The 17929-nt window shown below is 46.4% G+C and overlaps 1 protein-coding gene across 4 annotated transcripts in view; it reads left to right on the top strand.

Moving 5' to 3' along the window:
* Positions 1-13477, top strand: part of ptk2ba (protein tyrosine kinase 2 beta, a) — a 212456-nt gene extending 198979 nt beyond the window's left edge. For 2 of the 4 annotated variants that reach the window (XM_063055389.1, XM_063055390.1), the window contains exons 30-31: positions 1514-1594; positions 8036-11365. In XM_063055389.1, coding sequence (XP_062911459.1) covers positions 1514-1594; positions 8036-8251 — 297 coding nt within the window. In that variant the 3' untranslated portion in view covers positions 8252-11365. Of the gene's footprint in view, positions 1-1513; positions 1595-8035 lie in introns of all 4 variants that reach the window. The other 2 variants (XM_063055392.1, XM_063055391.1) reach the window with 2 other exon arrangements.
* The last annotated feature ends 4452 nt before the right edge of the window (positions 13478-17929 follow it).

Raw genomic sequence — 17929 nt, 5'->3', positions numbered from 1 at the left:
AAATAGAGGGCTATGGGTAACCCTAGGTAATTTCTAAAGTAACTGTATGCTCGGCACAGCATTGTGGGCCGAAGGGCCTGTATTGTGCTGTACGTTTTCTATGTTTCTATGTCTATGTCTCAGCCTAAAATGTTGAATATCTATTAATTTCCATCGACGCTGCCGGACCTGCTAAGTTCCTCCAGCATTTTGTGTTTGGAGTATCATCAGCTGGGTTATTTTTCATTGGGTGAACTTGTGGATCAAGGTAACTGAGTTGACAAGAAAAGAGATTTGGCAGGACCCCAGGCTATCAAGAAGGCAAATGGAATGCTGGTCTTCATTGCTAGGGGGATTAAGAGCAGGGCGGTTATACTGCAACTGTACAGGGTACTGGTGAGGCCGCATCTGGAAAACTGCATGCAGTTCTGGTCTCCTTACTTGAGGAAGTATAGACTGGCTTTGGAGGTGGTGCATAGGTTCACCAGGTTGATTTCAGAGATGAGGGGATTAGACTATGCGGAGAGATTGAGTCTCCTGGGCCTGTACCTGCCAGAATTCAGAAGAATGAGAGGAGATCTTATAGAAACATATATAGGCATCCGTTAGTCTCCAGGTTTCTAGGGCGTAGGCCTTGGCAAGGTTGTATGGAAGACCAGCAGTTGCCCATGCTGCAAGTCTCCCCTTTCCACGCCACTGATGTTGTCCAAGGGAAGGGCACTAGGGCCGATACAACTTGGCACCGGTGTCATTTCAGAGCAATGTGTGGTTAAGTGCCTTGCTCAAAGACACAACACGCTGCCTCAGCTGAGGCTCAAACTAGCAACCTTCAGATCACTAGACCGACACCTTAACCATTTGGCCACGCGCCAACACATAGAAACATATAAAATTAGGAAAGGGATAGATAAGATAGAGGTAGGAAAGTTGTTTCCACTGGTAGATGAGACTAGAACTAGGGGACATAGCCTCAAGATTCAGGGGAGTAGATTTAGGACAGAGATGAGGAGGAACTGCTTTTCCCAGAGAGTGGTGAATCTGTGGAATTCTCTGCCCAATGAAGCAGTGGAGGCTACCTCAGTAAATATATTTAAGACAAGATTGGATAGATTTTTACATAGTAGGCAGATTAAGGGTTATGGAGAAAGGGAAGGTAGGTGGAGATGAGTCCATGGCCAGACCAGCCATGATCTTATTGAATGGTGGAGCAGGCTCGACGGGCCAGATGGCCGACTCCTGCTCCTGTTCGTTATGTTCTAATGTTTATTCCCTAGAGCTTAGGAGAATGTGGGGAGATTTGATAGAGGCATACAAAATTATGAGGGGTATACATAGGGTAAATGCAAGCAGGCTTTTTTTTTTGCTGAGATTGGCTGAGACTAGAAATAGAGGTCATAGGTTAAGGGTAAAAGGTAGAATATTTGAGGAGAACATGAATGGGACCTTCACTCAGAGAATGGAACAAGTGGTGGATGTGAGTTCTTTCAGTGTTGTACCTTTCCATAAACCCTGATATTCTCCTTCCTGCATCCAGACAGTGGGGATGAAACTTCGCCAACTGACCAGCAGTGTGGACGAGCTCCTGCCAAAACTGCCCGCCTCATCCCGGACAGAGGTGAGTTCCAGCTGCAACTCGTTTTTTTAACAATCTGAGAACTCACTTTGTTCACAATCATTTTAAAAACCTTTGACACTGATGCACCATCGATAACTGCAGAAGACTGGAAGTAGAGTAAATACTGAAAGGCTTTTATTAGCAGTAAAAGGTGACCTCCACCATGCTGAGTGTCTGCCCCTGGACTGAGGAGGGTGAGCAATGGTGCAATCGCCTTTATTCAGAGATCTGTGGGAGGAGCCACAGGAGCAGTCAGCAGAGGGGCGTGTCCAGACAGCTAACCCAGTTACAACATATATATAGTTTACCACAGATACACATCCTCGTAACCAGAGAGGCAGGAAAGAGGAGCAGATGTGTGCTGGTGCTGCATGAAGTAAACCCACACACGATGCAGGGGCATTAGCTGGCGCACCGACCATCCTCCTTGCTGCTGGAGTGTTGGGGTGAGCCCTCAGCTGGAGAAGAACACCCTCTGCCTCACCCAGGCTGATGTAGCCCTGTCTCCCTTCCAACCTTCCCCCAACCACAATCTTCCCGTCCGAAGTGGGAATCTTTACTCAGCAATGCTCCTCATCCCAATTTCTGACCAGCCCAGTTGCAGACCTCATTCCTACTCTGCACAGGGACAGAAGGAGGGGTGAGAAGACGTGACAGGGTGAGAGACTGCTTGGCCCGATCGGTCCCTACTAACCCTCATTCCAGCTTTGCAGCTATGACTAGCCACACAGCACCTCCGAGTACTCCGAGGGTCTCCCTGTTCCTCACACCCCCACTCTAAAGGGAGGGGTAGGGAGGGTGGAGGAGACATCAGTCACAGGTCTGTTTCTACAAAGACAACAATGAGATTCTGCAGATACTGGAAATAGAACATAGAACAGTACCGTCCCTTCGGCCTGCAATGTTGTGCTGACCTTTCTAAGATCAAACTAACCCTTCCCTCCCACATAGCCCTCTATTTTTCTCTCATCCATGTCCCTAGGGATCTCTTAAATGTCCTTAATGTCTCTGCCTCTACCACAACCATGGCAAGCTGTTCCAAGCTCCTGCCACTCTCTGTGTAAAAAAAACCACACATCTCCCTATACACATTAAAATTATACTCCCTTGTATTAGCCAGTTCCACCCTGGGAAGAAGTCTCTGGATATCCACTCTATCAATGCCTCTTATCATGTTTTACACCTCTATCAAGTAACCTCTCATCCTCCGTCACTCCAGAGAAAGGACGTAGCTCTCTCAATATCTATGCACCTTCTCAAAAGCATCCACATCCTTCCCATCAGAAGCGACTGGAAATGAACTGAACTCCAAGTGGGGTTGAACAAGGGTTTTTTAGAGCTGCAACATTACCTTGTGGCTCTGGAACACAATCCCCAACACCATACACCTTCTTAACCACACAATCAAATTGTACGGCAACTTTATTGAGCTATAACCACAAAATGCTGGAGGAACCCAGCAAGATGCTTCCAGTTCCTTCAGCTTTGTCTGTGTGTGTGTGCCTCCCAGTCAGTCTGTCTGTGTGAAGATCAGTGTGCTCTCCTGTTTCCCACTGCCCTGGCCACTCACACTGTTGGATGTGTCTGTTAATCCTCCAGACGGTGCCCTCTGTTCTGAAGAATGTGAGCTGTGTCTGCCAGTCTCTCACTGTGTGGAAATACCCCACCTCACTCCCCTCTGCAACCTCCCCACTACTGCAGGCTGTGCTCTGTTCATGTGTGACCTCTACCCCCTTTTACCTCCTGCCTCACCCCTATAAGAACATAAGATATAGGAGCAGAATTAAGCCATTCAGCCCATTGAGTCTGCTCTGCTATTCCATCATGGCTGATTTATTATCCTGCTCAACCCTGTTTTCCTGCATTTCCCCGGAACCTATCAAGCTCCAATGACTTCTATGACTCCCATAGCAGCAGAGATACCGAGTGAGGAGCAGATTGGGAGGCAGATTTTGGAAAGGTGCAAAAATAACAGGGTTGTTAACATGGGTGACTTTAACTTCCTTAATAATGATTGGCACCTGATTAGTTCCAAGGGTTTAGATGGGGCAGAGTTTGTTAAGTGTATCCAGGACGGATTCCTGTCACAGTATGTGGACAGGCCGACCAGGGGGAACGCCATACTAGATCTAGTACTTGGTAATGAACCGGGTCAGGTCACAGATCTCTCAGTGGGTGAGCATCTGGGGGACAGTGACCACCGCTCCCTGGCCTTTAGCATTACCTTGGATAGAATCAGAGAGGACAGGAAAATTTTTTAATTGGGGAAGGGCAAATTATGAGGCTATAAGGCTAGAACTTGTGGGTGTGAATTGGGATGATGTTTTTGTAGGGAAATGTACTATGGACATGTGGTCGATGTTTAGAGATCTCTTGCAGGATGTTAGGGATAAATTTGTCCCGGTGAGAAAGATAAAGAATGGTAGGGTGAAGGAACCATGCATGACAAGTGAGGTGGAAAATCTAGTCAGGTGGAAGAAGGCAGCATACATGAGGTTTAGGAAGCAAGGATCAGATGGCTCTATCGAGGAATACAGGGAAGCAAGAAAGGAGCTTAAGAAGGGGCTGAGAAGAGCAAGAAGGGGGCATGAGAAGGCCTTGGCGAGTAGGGTAAAGGAAAACCCCAAGGCATTCTTCAATTATGTGAAGAAAAAAAGGATGACAGGAGTGAAGGTAGGACCGATTAGAGGTAAAGGTGGGAAGATGTGCCTGGAGGCTGTGGAAGTGAGCAAGGTCCTCAACGAATACTTCTCTTTGGTATTCACCAATGAGAGGGAACTTGATGATGGTGAGGACAATATGAGTGAGGTTGATGTTCTGGAGCATGTTGATATTAAGGGAGAGGAAGTGCTGGAGTTGTTAAAATACATTAGGACGGATAAGTCCCCGGGGCCTGACGGAATATTCCCCAGGCTGCTCCACGAGGCAAGGGAAGAGATTGCTAAGCCTCTGGCTAGGATCTTTATGTCCTCGTTGTCCACGGGAATGGTACCGGAGGATTGGAGGGAGGCGAATGTTGTCCCCATGTTCAAAAAAGGTAGTAGGGATAGTCCGGGTAATTATAGACCAGTGAGCCTTACGTCTGTGGTGGGAAAGCTGTTGGAAAAGATTCTTAGATATAGGATCTATGGGCATTTAGAAACATAGAAGCATAGAAACATAGAAAATAGGTGCAGGAGTAGGCCATTCGGCCCTTCGAGCCTGCACCACCATTCAGTATGATCATGGCTGATCATCCAACTCAGAACCCTGCACCAGCCTTCCCTCCATACCCCCTGATCCCTTTAGCCACAAGGGCCATATCTAACTCCCTCTTAAATATAGCCAATGAACTGGCCTCAATTGTTTCCTATGGCAGAGAATTCCACAGATTCACCACTGTGTGAAGAAGTTTTTCCTCATCTCGGTCCTAAAAGGCTTCCCCTTTATCCTCAAACTGTGACCCCTCGTTCTGGACTTCCCCAACATCGGGAACAATCTTCCTGCATCTAGCCTGTCCAATCCCTTTAGGATTTTATACGTTTCAATCAGATCCCCCCTCAATCTTCTAAATTCCAACGAGTATAAGCCTAGTTCATCAAGTCTTTCATCATATGAAAGTCCTGACATCCCAGGAATCAATCTGGTGAACCTTCTTTGTACTCCCTCTATAGCAAGGATGTCTTTCCTCAGATTAGGGGACCAAAACTGCACACAATACTCCAGGTGTGGTCTCACCAAGGCCTTGTACAACTGCAGTAGTACCTCCCTGCTCCTGTACTCGACTCCTCTTGCTATAAATGCCAGCATACCATTCGCCTTTTTCACCGCCTGCTGTACCTGCATGCCCACTTTCAATGACTGGTGTATAATGACACCCAGGTCTCGTTGCACCTCCCCTTTTCCTAATCGGCCACCATTCAGATAATAATCTGTTTTCCTGTTACTGCCACCAAAGTGGATATCTTCACATTTATCCACATTAAATTGCATCTGCCATGAATTTGCCCACTCACTTAACCTATCCAAGTCACCCTGCATCCTCTTAGCATCCTCCTCACAGCTAACACTGCCGCCCAGCTTCGTGTCATCCGCAAACTTGGAGATGCTGCATTTAATTCCCTCATTTAAGTCATTAATATATATTGTAAACAACTGGGGTCCCAGCACTGAGCCTTGCAGTACCCCACTAGTCACTGCCTGCCATTCTGAAAAGGTCCCGTTTATTTCCACTCTTTGCTTCCTGTCTGCCAACCAATTCTCTATCCACATCAATACCTTACCCCCAATACCGTGTGCTTTAAGTTTGCACACTAATCTCCTGTGTGGGACCTTGTCAAAAGCCTTTTGAAAATCCAAATATACCACATCCACTGGTTCTCCCCTATCCACTCTACTAGTTACATCCTCAAAAAATTCTGAGAGATTTGTCAGACATGATTTTCCTTTCACAAATCCATGCTGACTTTGTCCGATCATTTCACCGCTTTCCAAATGTGCTGTTATCACACCTTTGATAACTGACTCTAGCAGTTTCCCCCCCACCGATGTTAGGCTAACCGGTCTATAATTCCCCGGTTTCTCTCTCCCTCCTTTTTTAAAAAGTGGGGTTACATTAGCCACCCTCCAATCCTCAGGAACTCGTCCAGAATCTAAAGAGTTTTGAAAAATTATCACTGATGCATCCACTATTTCTTGGGCTACTTCCTTAAGCACTCTGGGATGCAGACCATCTGGCCCTGGGGATTTATCTGCCTTTAATCCCTTCAATTTACCTAACACCACTTCCCTACTAACATGTATTTCACTCAGTTCCTCCATCTCACTGGACCCTCTGTCCCCTACTATTTCCGGAAGATTATTTATGTCCTCCTTAGTGAAGACAGAACCAAAGTAATTATTCAATTGGTCTACCATGTTCTTGCTCCCCATAATCAATTCACCTGTTTCTGTCTGTTGGGGACCTACATTTGTCTTAACCAATCTTTTTCTTTTCACATATCTATAAAAGCTTTTACAGTGAGTTTTTATGTTCCCTGCCAGTTTTCTCTCATAATCTTTTTTCCCCTTCCTAATTAAGCCCTCTGTCCTCCTCTGCTGAACTCTGAATTTCTCCCAGTCCTTAGGTGAGCCAATTTTTTAGAGAATCATGGTCTGATCAGGGACAGTCAGCATGGCTTTGTGAAGGGCAGAATGTGTCTAACAAGTCTGAAAGAGTTCTTTGAGGAGGTGACCAGGCATATAGATGAGGGTAGTGCAGTGGATGTGATCTATGTGGATTTTAGTCAGGCATTTGACAAGGTTCCACACGGTAGGCTTATTCAGAAAGAAGGCATGGGATCCAGGGAAGTTTGGCCAGGTGGATTCAGAATTGGCTTGCTTGCTGAAGGCAGAGGGTCGTGGTGGAGGGAGTACATTCAGATTGGAGGATTGTGACTAGTGGTGTCCCACAAGGATCTGTACTTTTCATGATTTTTATTAACGACCTGGATGTTGGGGTAGAAGGGTGGGTTGGCAAGTTTGCAGACAACACAAAGATTGGTGGTGTTGCAGATAGTGTAGAGGATTGTCGAAGATTGCAGAGAGACATTGATAGGATGCAGAAGTGGCAGATGGAGTTCAACCTGGAGAAGTGTGAGGTGGTATACTTTTGAAGGACAAACTCCAAGGCAGAGTACAAAGTAAATGGCAGGATACTTGGTAATGTGGAGGAGCAGAGGGATCTGGAGATACATGTCCATGGATCCCTGAAAGTTGCCTCACAGGTGGATAGGGTAGTTAAGAAAGCTTATGGGGTGTTAGCTTTCATAAGTCGAGGGATAGAGTTTAAGAGTCGCGATGTAGTAATGCAGCTCTATAAAACTCTGGTTCAGCCACACTTGGAGTACTGTGTCCAGTTCTGGTCACCTCACTATAGGAAGGATGTGGAAGCATTGGAAAGGGTACAGAGGAGATTTACCAGGATGCTGCCTGGTTTAGAGAGTATGGATTATGATTAGAGATCAAGGGAGCTAGGGCTTTACTCTTTGAAGGAAAGGGGGATGAGAGGAGACATGATAGAGGTGTACAAGATAATAAGAGGAATAGATAGAGTGGATAGCCAGCGCCTCTTCCCCAGGGCACCACTGTTCAATACAAGAGGACATGGCTTTAAGGTAGGGGGTGGGAAGTTCAAGGGAGATATTAGAGGAAGGTTTTTTACTCAGAGAGTGGTCGGTGTGTGGAATGCACTGCCTGAGTCAGTGGTGGAGGCAGATACACTAGTGAAGTTTAAGAGACTACTAGACAGGAATATGGAGGAATTTAAGGTGGGGGGGTTATATGGGAGGCAGGGTTTGAGGGTCGGCACAACATTGTGGGCCGAAGGGCCTGTACTATTCTATGTTCTATGACTCGGCCTCCACAGCTATTTGTGGCAGCGAATCCCACAGATTCACTACAGTGTGGAGTGGTCTTTTGCAGATCGAGGGCACGCAGAAGCTGCTGAACAAGGACCTCGCCGAGCTGATCAACAAGATGAAACTGGCTCAGCAGAATGCCGTCACCTCACTGAGGGACGAGTGCAAAAAGCAGATGCTGACAGCAGCCCACACGCTGGCTGTGGACTCCAAGAACCTGTTGGATGCTGTGGACCAGGCCCGTGTGCGGATTGGAGAGGCCAAACCCATCGCTAACTGAGGAGGCAGCAGGAGGGGCCAGTGGGTGTGGGGGAGACCAGCCTGGTCTTGGTCTGGACACAGAACTGGCTGCCTGTGTTTGGAGGGAGAAGGCTTCTTCTCGTCTATCTGATCCCGTTTAGTATTTAACTCATGTGGCGCTGTGCCTGGTGATACCTGCGCTTTCTCAGACCTTTCCTCGCGCAATGTTATCTGGAATCTTAAGCCACATTAGGAAATTGTTAAACAGGACGTGCTTGATGAACTGGAGGTACCAGGCACCGTCCGGCAAAGCTGCAGCTGAACTTTCACAGAATGTGGAGAATCTGGTAAATTGTTCAGTTGGTGGAGGAGGCAACGGTTTTGTTGTTCTGATATCGAATGGCTTACTGTTCATTCCTCTGTCCTGTGCACAAATAGATTGGAGGGAAAATACTCTAGTCATGCTGTGTGATCAGTTCATGAGCCTTCCCTTTTTCCCATGATCCACTATCCTCCCCTTTCAGATTCCTCCTCCACCCACCCACCTTCCCCTCACCTGTCAGCTTGTACTCCCCCTCCTCCCTCCACCCACCTTCCCCTCACCTGGTCTCACCTGTCAGCTTGTATTCATTCACATTTCCCCACCTTCCTATTCTGGCTTCTTCCCCCTCCCCTCCCAATCCCGAAGAAGGGTCTTGGCCCAAAAGGCCAGCTGTTTATTCTTCTCCACAGATGCTGCCTGACCTGCTGAGTTCCTTGTGTAGATTTCCAGCATCTGCAGAATCTTTCCTTTTCCTATTAAGGTAGGCTCAGGCAAGAATGTGAAGACAGCAGAAGAGGTGGGTCTCTCAGTTGCCTGGTCCTGCCAATCAATGACGGTGAATTATTTTAATGGATCAGCCAATCAGAAATGTGGTCATTCAAATGCAGGAAAATGGAACTGTCTCAGGTGGTCAGCCTGGATGACTTGGGCTGAAGGGCCTGTTTCTCTGCTGTGTAACTACATGAGGTAGAATCATTCACTGTAGAATGAGGCCATGGTAGCATAGCAGTCAGTGAGATGCAGCTACAGCTCGGGGTGTTGGAGTTTAGAATTCAGTCCCAGCGTCCTCTGTAGGACATTTGTACGTTCTCCCGTAACCACATGGGTTTTCCCCAGCTGTTCTGCATTCCTCCCACAGTACAAAGATGCACCTGTTCGTAGGTTAATCAGTCATTGTGAGTTGTCCTGTGATTAGGCTGGAGTAAATCAGGCTTGGCGGGAGCTGTTGGGTGACACGGTTCGATCAGCCAGAAGGAGCTATTCCACGTTGCATCCCTAAATAAATAAATTTGGCCACCCACCCATGTTAATCACTCCTCGGGTCCCGATTCAGATACAGTTTGACACTGGGCACCTGCCCATGTTAATCTCTCCTTGGGTCCTGATTCAGATACAGCACTTCCGGCCTCTAGAACCTCACTGCCAGCAACCCCTAATTTAATCCTAGTCTAATGAGGGAACTATTTACAACGACCAATTCACCTACCTGGTCTGTCTGGGAGAAAAGCAGAGTACCCGGTGGGAGCCCACATATTCCATTGAGAGGGCGAACGGAGATTCCTTACAGAGGACACTGGAATTGAAAGCAGAACCACAAACTCTGATGTCCAGATCTGCGATGATGTCACATTAACCACTATGCTACTGTAACCCCCAGGCTCGTCCAGCTCGTGTTCGTTGAGGGAGAGCAGCCTTTGGCCCCGCTAAACTGGGTAATCATGTTTGCGTGGATGCTGTGTAATGTACTCTCCGTTACAAATCCACAGCGCAAAATATCAGACAGTACACTATATGCAATTAAATGATTGAACTTAATGAATCTTAATCCGAATATAGGGTTAATAATGAAAATTTAAAAAGGGCCAAATTCAAGGAAAGTCAAAATTCACGTTGGAGCTCACTCAGTAGTCATTCGTCCACCATCGATCTCCTCCGAGCGTCGTGACCTTCGGACCTCCGTCCGGTGGTCTACCAGCTCTCTCCACACGCATCCTCCCTCTTCCTCTCTCCTCGACAAAAGACTGTGGAAACAACATCTTTCCAGATACACAAAACAAAGCAACAATCTCTGATTGGCTAACATGCATAACTATAGTCCTGTTATCTCCAGCCATAACCCAAACATGGCTGCTGCAGAGAAACCGTTACCTCAGTAGTGAACATTACAGAGAAGCCATTACATTAGCCTTAGCAGTGAAACGTTATAAAGAAGCCATTACACTACCATGGTGCATGCAGATTGAAACATGCAGTGAATTGCATCCTTAGTACCAACAGCCTGGGGATGGGCTGAGGGCTGAGGGCAGCCTGCAGGTGCTGTCACACATTGCAGCACCAACATAACATTCCCAAAGCGTCCAACAGGACTACACCAGTAACAGGAACAGCACAACAAGCCCCTTTCCCACTCACACACACGTATAGACCGGCCCCAAACACCAGGGCAGGCCGCCTCTGGGCCTCCGGGCCCTAGCCTTGGCTTCACAGTCTTGCAAACATTGGGCTTCTGACTCCTGGACAAACAGACCCAGGAGCTTCCACACAACCACCTGGCCTAAGCAGGTGATTCACCTCTGTATTTAGACACACCTGCACTGCCATCAGTGACCCAGTTGCCAGCAACCACCACAAGGCAGTTCATATTGGAGTAATTAGGGAGAATTTCTTTAGCTGGAGGGTGGTGAATCTGTAGAATTCATTGCCACAGGCGGCTGTGGAGCCCAAGTGTATTTAAAGTGGAGATTGATAGGTTTTTGACGAGTCAGGGTGTCAAAGGATACGGGCAGAAGGCAGGAGAATGGAATAATAAATCAGCCACGACTGAATGGGCTAATTCTTCTATGTCGGATGTCCTCACACTCATGCGCATACGTTCCCTGCAGCCTGATTATCCATACCCCTCATAAGACATAAGACCGTAAGGCATAGGAGCAGAATTAGGTGATTCGGCCCATTGAGTCTGCTCCGCCATTCCATCATGGCTGATTTATTGTTCCTTCTTTATGTTTGCCCATTACAAGATGGAATTGAACATAACAGCAGTTGGGGGAGGTTGTGCCATATTGCACAGGGAAGTGGTGAGACCACATCAGCAGCACTGCTCTTCTCATTGAGGCAAGACCCCTTGCCCAGAGGAGGCTTGACCAGACTGAGAGATTGTCTTCCAAGGGAAGGGTGGGCTGTCTGGGCTTGTACCCATGGAGTTCCAAGGGCGAGAGAGGACAGGATTACAGCGTATCATACCCTCATCTCCTCACCTACCTTTGTTCCCCCTCTTACCTTCCCTTTCTCCCATGTCCCACTCTCCTCTCGTATCAGATTCCTTACTCAGACCAGTACCTTTTTGCCTATTTACAAGGGTGTTGCCAGGATTTGAGGACCTGAGCAACAGGGAAAGTTTGAAGAGATTGGGGTTTTATTCCCTGGTGTGTCGGAGAGTGAGGGAGATTTGATTCGGGTATAAGAATTATGAGGGGTATAGATAGGGAAAATGTAAGCAGGGATTTTTCATTCAGGTACAACAAGAGGTTATGGGTTGAGGGTGAAAGGTGAAAGGAGAGGGAATTTCTTCATGCAGAAGGTGGTGCGAGTGTCCAACACAAGTGGTGGAAGTGGGTGAAACAACAAAATGAAGACAGATATGGATGGGAGGGTATCAGAGAGATGTGGTCTGGGAACAGGCAGAGTAATAGGTTGTAACATATTAGATGGGCTAAGGAGACTGCCACTGTGTTCAAAGGGTCTAGGACTCTAGCAGGGGTGTGATGCTGGGGCTATATAAGATGTACTGGTATTGGAGTGGGTCCAGAGGAGGTTCACAAGGATGATTCCGGGAATGAAAGGGTTATCATACGAGGAACATTTGATGGCTCTGGGTCTGTACTCACTGGAATTCAGAAGGATGAGGTGGGGATCACATTGAAAACTTTCCAATGTTGAAAGGCCAAGATAGAGTAGATGTGGAAAGGATGTTTCCCAGAGTGGGAGAGTCAAAATAAAAGGGCACAGCTCAGGATAGAGGGGAATCCATACAAGACAAAGATATGGAGAAGTCTTTTTAGCCAAAGGCTGGTGAATTTCTGGAATTTGTTGCCACGAGTGGCTGTGGAGGCCAGGTTGATAAATGTATTTAAGGCAGAGATTGATATATTCTTGATTGGACATGGCATCAAAGGTTACGGGGAGAAGGCTGTGAAAATGGGGTTAAGGAGGAGAAAACAAAGGATTAGCCATGATTGAATGGCAGAGCAGACTCAATGGGCCAAATGACCTAATTCTGCACCCATGTCTTATGGTTTGATGGACTTTTCAAATGAGAGGCTGTCGAATAATCCGTGATGCATCGAAGAATCAATATACCAGGGGAAAACACAGTATGACCGTGTAATACATCAAATCATATGGAAAAAACACAATGTGACCATGTAATATATTGATATGTCAGGGGAAAAACACAATGTGACTGTGTAATAGGTCGATATACCAGGAGAAAAACATACTGTGACCAGGTAATACATCAATATTATACGGTATACTGGCCTTCATCAATCGTGGAATTGAATTTAGGAGCCGAGAGGTAATGTTGCAGCTATATAGGACCCTGGTCAGACCCCAGTTGGAGTACTGTGCTCAGTTCTGGTCGCCTCACTACAGGAAGGATGTGGAAGCCATAGAAAGGGTGCAGAGGAGATTTACAAGGATGTTGCCTGGATTGGGGAGCATACCTTATGAGAATAGGTTGTGTGAACTTGCCCTTTTCTCCTTGGAGCAACGGAGGGTGAGAGATGACCTGATAGAGGTGTATAAGATGATGAGAGGCATTGATCGTGTGGATAGTCAGAGGCTTTTTCCCAGGGCTGAAATGTTTGCCACAAGAGGACACAGGTTTAAGGTGCTGGGGAGTAGGTACAGAGGAGACGTCAGGGGTAAGTTTTTTTATGCAGAGAGTGGTGAGTGCGTGGAATGGGTTGCCAGCAACGGTGGTGGAGGTGGATACGATAGGGTCTTCTAAGAGACTTTTGGATAGGTAAATGGAGCTTAGAAAAATAGAGGGCTATGGCGAAGCCTAGTTATTTCTGAGGTAAGGACATGTTTGGCACAACTTTGTGGGCCGAAGGGCCTGTATTGTGCTGTAGGTTTTCTATGTTTCTATGTTGAGAAAAACACAATGTGACTGTGAAATCCATCGATACCCCAGGGGAAGAACACAATGTGACCGTGTAATACATCGATAGAAACCATAGAAACTACAGCACAGAAACAGGCCTTTTGGCCCTTCTTGGCTGTGCCGAACCATTTTCTGCCTAGTCCCACTGACCTGCACACGGACCATATCCCTCCATACACCTCCCATCCATGTATTCGTCCAATTTATTCTTAAATGTTAAAAAAGAACCCGCATTTACCACCTCATCTGGCAGCTCATTCCATACTCCCACCAGTCTCTGTGTGAAGAAGCCCCCCCTAATTTTCCTTTTAAACTTTTCCCCCCTCACCCTAAACCCATGTCCTCTGGTTTTTTTTCTCCCCTTGCCTCAGTGGAAAAAGCCTGCTTGCATTCACTCTATCTATACCCATCATAATTTTATATACCTCTATCAAATCTCCCCTCATTCTTCTACGCTCCAGGGAATAAAGTCCTAACCTATTCAACCTTTCTCTATAACTGAGTTTCTCAAGTCCCAGCAACATCCTTGTAAACCTTCCCTGCACTCTTTCAACCTTATTTATATCCTTCCTGTAATTTGGTGACCAAAACTGAACACAATACTCCAGATTCCGCTTTACCAATGCCTTAAACAACCTCATCATAACATCCCAGCTCTTACACTCAATACTTTGATTAATAAACGCCAATGTACCAAAAGCTCTCTTTACAACCCTATCTACCTGTGACGCCACTTTTAGGGAATTTTGTATCTGTATTCCCAGCTCCCTCTGTTCCACTGCACTCCTCAGTGCCTTACCATTAACCCTGTATGTTCTACCTTGGTTTGTCCTTCCAACGTGCAATACCTCACACTTGTCTGTATTAAACTCCATCTGCCATTTTTCAGCCCATTTTTCCAGCTGGTCCAAGTCCCTCTGCAGGCTCTGAAAACCTTCCTCACTGTCTATTACACCTCTAATCTTTGTATCATCAGCAAATTTGCTGATCCAATTTACCACATTATCATCCAGATCATTGATATAGATGACAAATGACAATGGACCCAGCACTGATCCCTGTGGCACACCACTAGTCACAGGCCTCTACTCAGAGAAGCAATTCTCTACTACCGCTCTTTGGCTTCCATTGAGCCAATGTCTAATCCAATTTACCACCTCTCCATGTATACCTAGCGACTGAATTTTCCTAATTAACCTCCCATGCGGGACCTTGTCAAAGGCCTTACTGAAGTCCATGTAGACAATATCCACTGCCTTCCTTTCATCCACTTTCCTGGTAACCTCCTCGAAAAACTCCAATAGATTGGTCAAACATGACCTACCACACACAAAGCCATGTTGACTCTCCCTAATAAGTCCCTGTCTATCCAAATGCTTGTAGATTCTGTCTCTTAGTACTCCCTCCAATAACTTACCTACTACCGACGTTAACTTTACCGGCCTATAATTTCCCGGATTACTTTTCGATCCTTTTTTAAACAACGGAACAACATGAGCCACTCTCCAATCCTCCGGCACCTCACCTGTAGACAGCGACATTTTAAATATTTCTGCCAGGGCCCCTGCAATTTCAACACTAGTCTCCTGGATAGACCAGGGGAAAAACACACTGTGACCATGTAATACATCGATATAACAGGGGAAAAACACAATGTGACCGTGTAATACTGTGATGCCCACAGTGTAAAAACAGAATATGACTGAGGCAAGGATTCAATTGATGGGTCAAATGGCCTACTTCAGCTCCTCTGTCTTATGGTCTGCACCGGGAACTCGCATGGCTGAGGGTTGTGCAAACTGACAGGAAGCTACTGGCATGTTGAAGGAAACCCTGAACACCGCCAGGACCAAAACTGGTTTTGTTCAAGGTCAGACAGAGATGGAGGATCTTCTTTGCTGCCCTGAACACCAGCAGTACGTGAGCAATATGCTTAAAAACACTAGAGATTCTCCAGATGCTGGAAACACAGACGAGATGCTGAGGAGCTCAGCAGGTTGGGCAGCATTTATGGAGGGGAGTGAACATTTGGTGTTTCTGTCCAGGACCCTTCATGTGATAATTTAAGGTGAGAGGGGATGATTTCAAAGTGACCTGAGGGAGAACTTCACGCAGATATACACCGTAATGATCAGATCTGTATGAACAGTGTGCAAGACAAGCTTTCCACTCTATCTTACTACATAGAGATACGGAACCCTACTGCACAGAAACAGGCCCTTCAGCCCATCTCCCCATTGTTGTCCCATTGACCTGCACCTGGTCTATTGCTTTCCATGCATCTCCTATCCAATATGCTGTATGGATTCATATTTTCCTTAAATGTTGAAATTGGCATGTAACAATATTAAAACAACACACACAAATTGCTGGAGGAACTCAGCAAGTCAGGCAGTTACTACAGAAATGAATAAACAAGTCAACATTTTGGGCCAACACATTTCATCAGGACTGGAAAGGCAAGGGGAAGACCCCAGCCGGAAGGTGAAAGATGAAGCCAGATGGGTGGGAAGGTAAAGGCCTGGAGAAGAAGGGATCTGATCGGAGGGGAGAGTAAACCATGGGAGAAAGGGAAGAAGGAGGGGTAACGGGAGGTGACAGGCCGGTGAGAACAGGTAAAAGACCAGAGTGGGGAATAAAAGAAGAGGGAAGGGGAAGGGAAATTTTTTGACTGGAATGAGAAATTGATAATTTTGCCATCAGGTTGGAGGCTTCCCATACAGAATATAAGGTGTTGCTCTTCCACCCTGAAGCTGGCATGAGAGGAGGTCATGGACTGACATGTCAGAATGGGAATGGGAATTGGAATTAAATGGTTGGCTTCTGGGAAGTTCTGCTTTTGGGGTTGGAGCGGGGATGTTTGACAAAGCTGTCCCGCAATGTACAATGGGTCACTGCAATGTAGATCAGGCTGCATCAGGAGCACTGGACAGAACAGACAACCCCAGAAGTGTTACCTGTTTGTGGCACTGGATGCTGGTGAGGGAGGAGGTGAATGGGCAGGTGTAGCACTTTGGCCACTTGCAAGGAGGGACAAATGGACAAAGGAATCACAGAGGGAGCAATCCCTGGGGAAAGCGATGGGGGAGGGATGTAAAGATATGTTTAGTGGTAGAATTCTTCTGGAGATGGCAGAAGTTGCTGAGAATAATGTGTTGGATGCGAAGGCTGATGGCGTGGTAGGTAAGGACACGAGGAAGTCTATCATTGTTAAGATGGGGTGAGTGTGGATGTTTGGGAAATGTGAAGGCAGCATTAGTTGTGTAGAAAGGAAACCCTGTTCTTTGAAGAAGGAGGATATCTCTGATGTTCTGGAAAGGAAAGACTCATCCTGGGAACAGAAGCGGTAGAGGTGAAGGAACTGAGAAAAGGGAATAGTGTTTTTAAAGGAGATAGGGTGGGAAGAGGTACAGTCAAGATTTCTCTGGGAATTGCTAGGTTTACAAAAGATATCAGGTGACAGTTTGTCTTCAGAGATGGAGACAGATTGAGAAAGGGGACGGAGGTGTCAGAGATGGACCAGGTAAATTTAAGGGCAATGAGGAAGATGGAGGCAAAGTTGATGAAATTAACAAGCTCAGCATGGGTGCATGAAACAGCACCAATGCAATCGTCAATGTATCGGAGGAAGAGCTGGGGTGTATTACCATGGAACTTTTGGAACATGGACTGTTCTACATAGCCAATGAAGAGACAGACATAGCTGGCAGCAACGCCATCTATTCCATCATCTAAATCATTGATATACAGTATAAAAAGAAGTGGTCCCAACACCGAACCCTCCAGAACACCATTAGTCACTGGCACCCAACCAGAAAAGGATCCTTCTATTCCCACTCACTGCCTCCCACCAATCATCCAATGCTCTAACCATGTGAGTAACTTTCCTGTCATACCATGGGCTCTGAACTTGCTAAGCAGCCTCATGTGTGGCACCTTGTCAAAGGCTTTCTGAAAGACTGAATATACACTGCAACCCCTTTATCTATCCTACTCGTAATCTCATCAAAAAATTCCAACATAATTTCCTTTCTAAGAGTGGAGTGGAGTGACATTTGCAATTTTCCAGTCCTCTGGCATCATGCCAGAGTCCAATGATTTTTGAAAGATCATTTCTAATGCTACTACAATCTCTAACGCTACCTCTTTCAGAACCCTAAGGTGCACTTCATCTGGTCTAAGTGATTTATGTACCCTTAGGTCTTTCAGCTTTTTAAGTACCTTCTCTCTTGTAACAGTAACTGCACTCACTTCTCTTCCCTCACACCCTTCAACATCTGGCACACTATTAGTGTCTTCCACAGTGAAGAATGCTGCAAAACACTCCATTTAGTTCATCCGCCGTCTCCTTGTCCCCCGTTAAAATTCCTTCGGCCTCATTTTCTAGCGGTCCTACATCCACACTCATCTCTATTTTTTACATACTTGAAACAGCTTTTACTGTGTATTTTGACATTGTTTGCTTTTATATTTCATCTCTTCCCTCCTAATAATTCTTTTAGTTGCTC

The sequence above is a fragment of the Mobula hypostoma genome, chromosome 8, assembly GCF_963921235.1.
Source record: "Mobula hypostoma chromosome 8, sMobHyp1.1, whole genome shotgun sequence".
Classification (NCBI taxonomy): domain Eukaryota; kingdom Metazoa; phylum Chordata; class Chondrichthyes; order Myliobatiformes; family Myliobatidae; genus Mobula; species Mobula hypostoma.
This window is presented reverse-complemented; position numbering and strand designations above follow the sequence as displayed.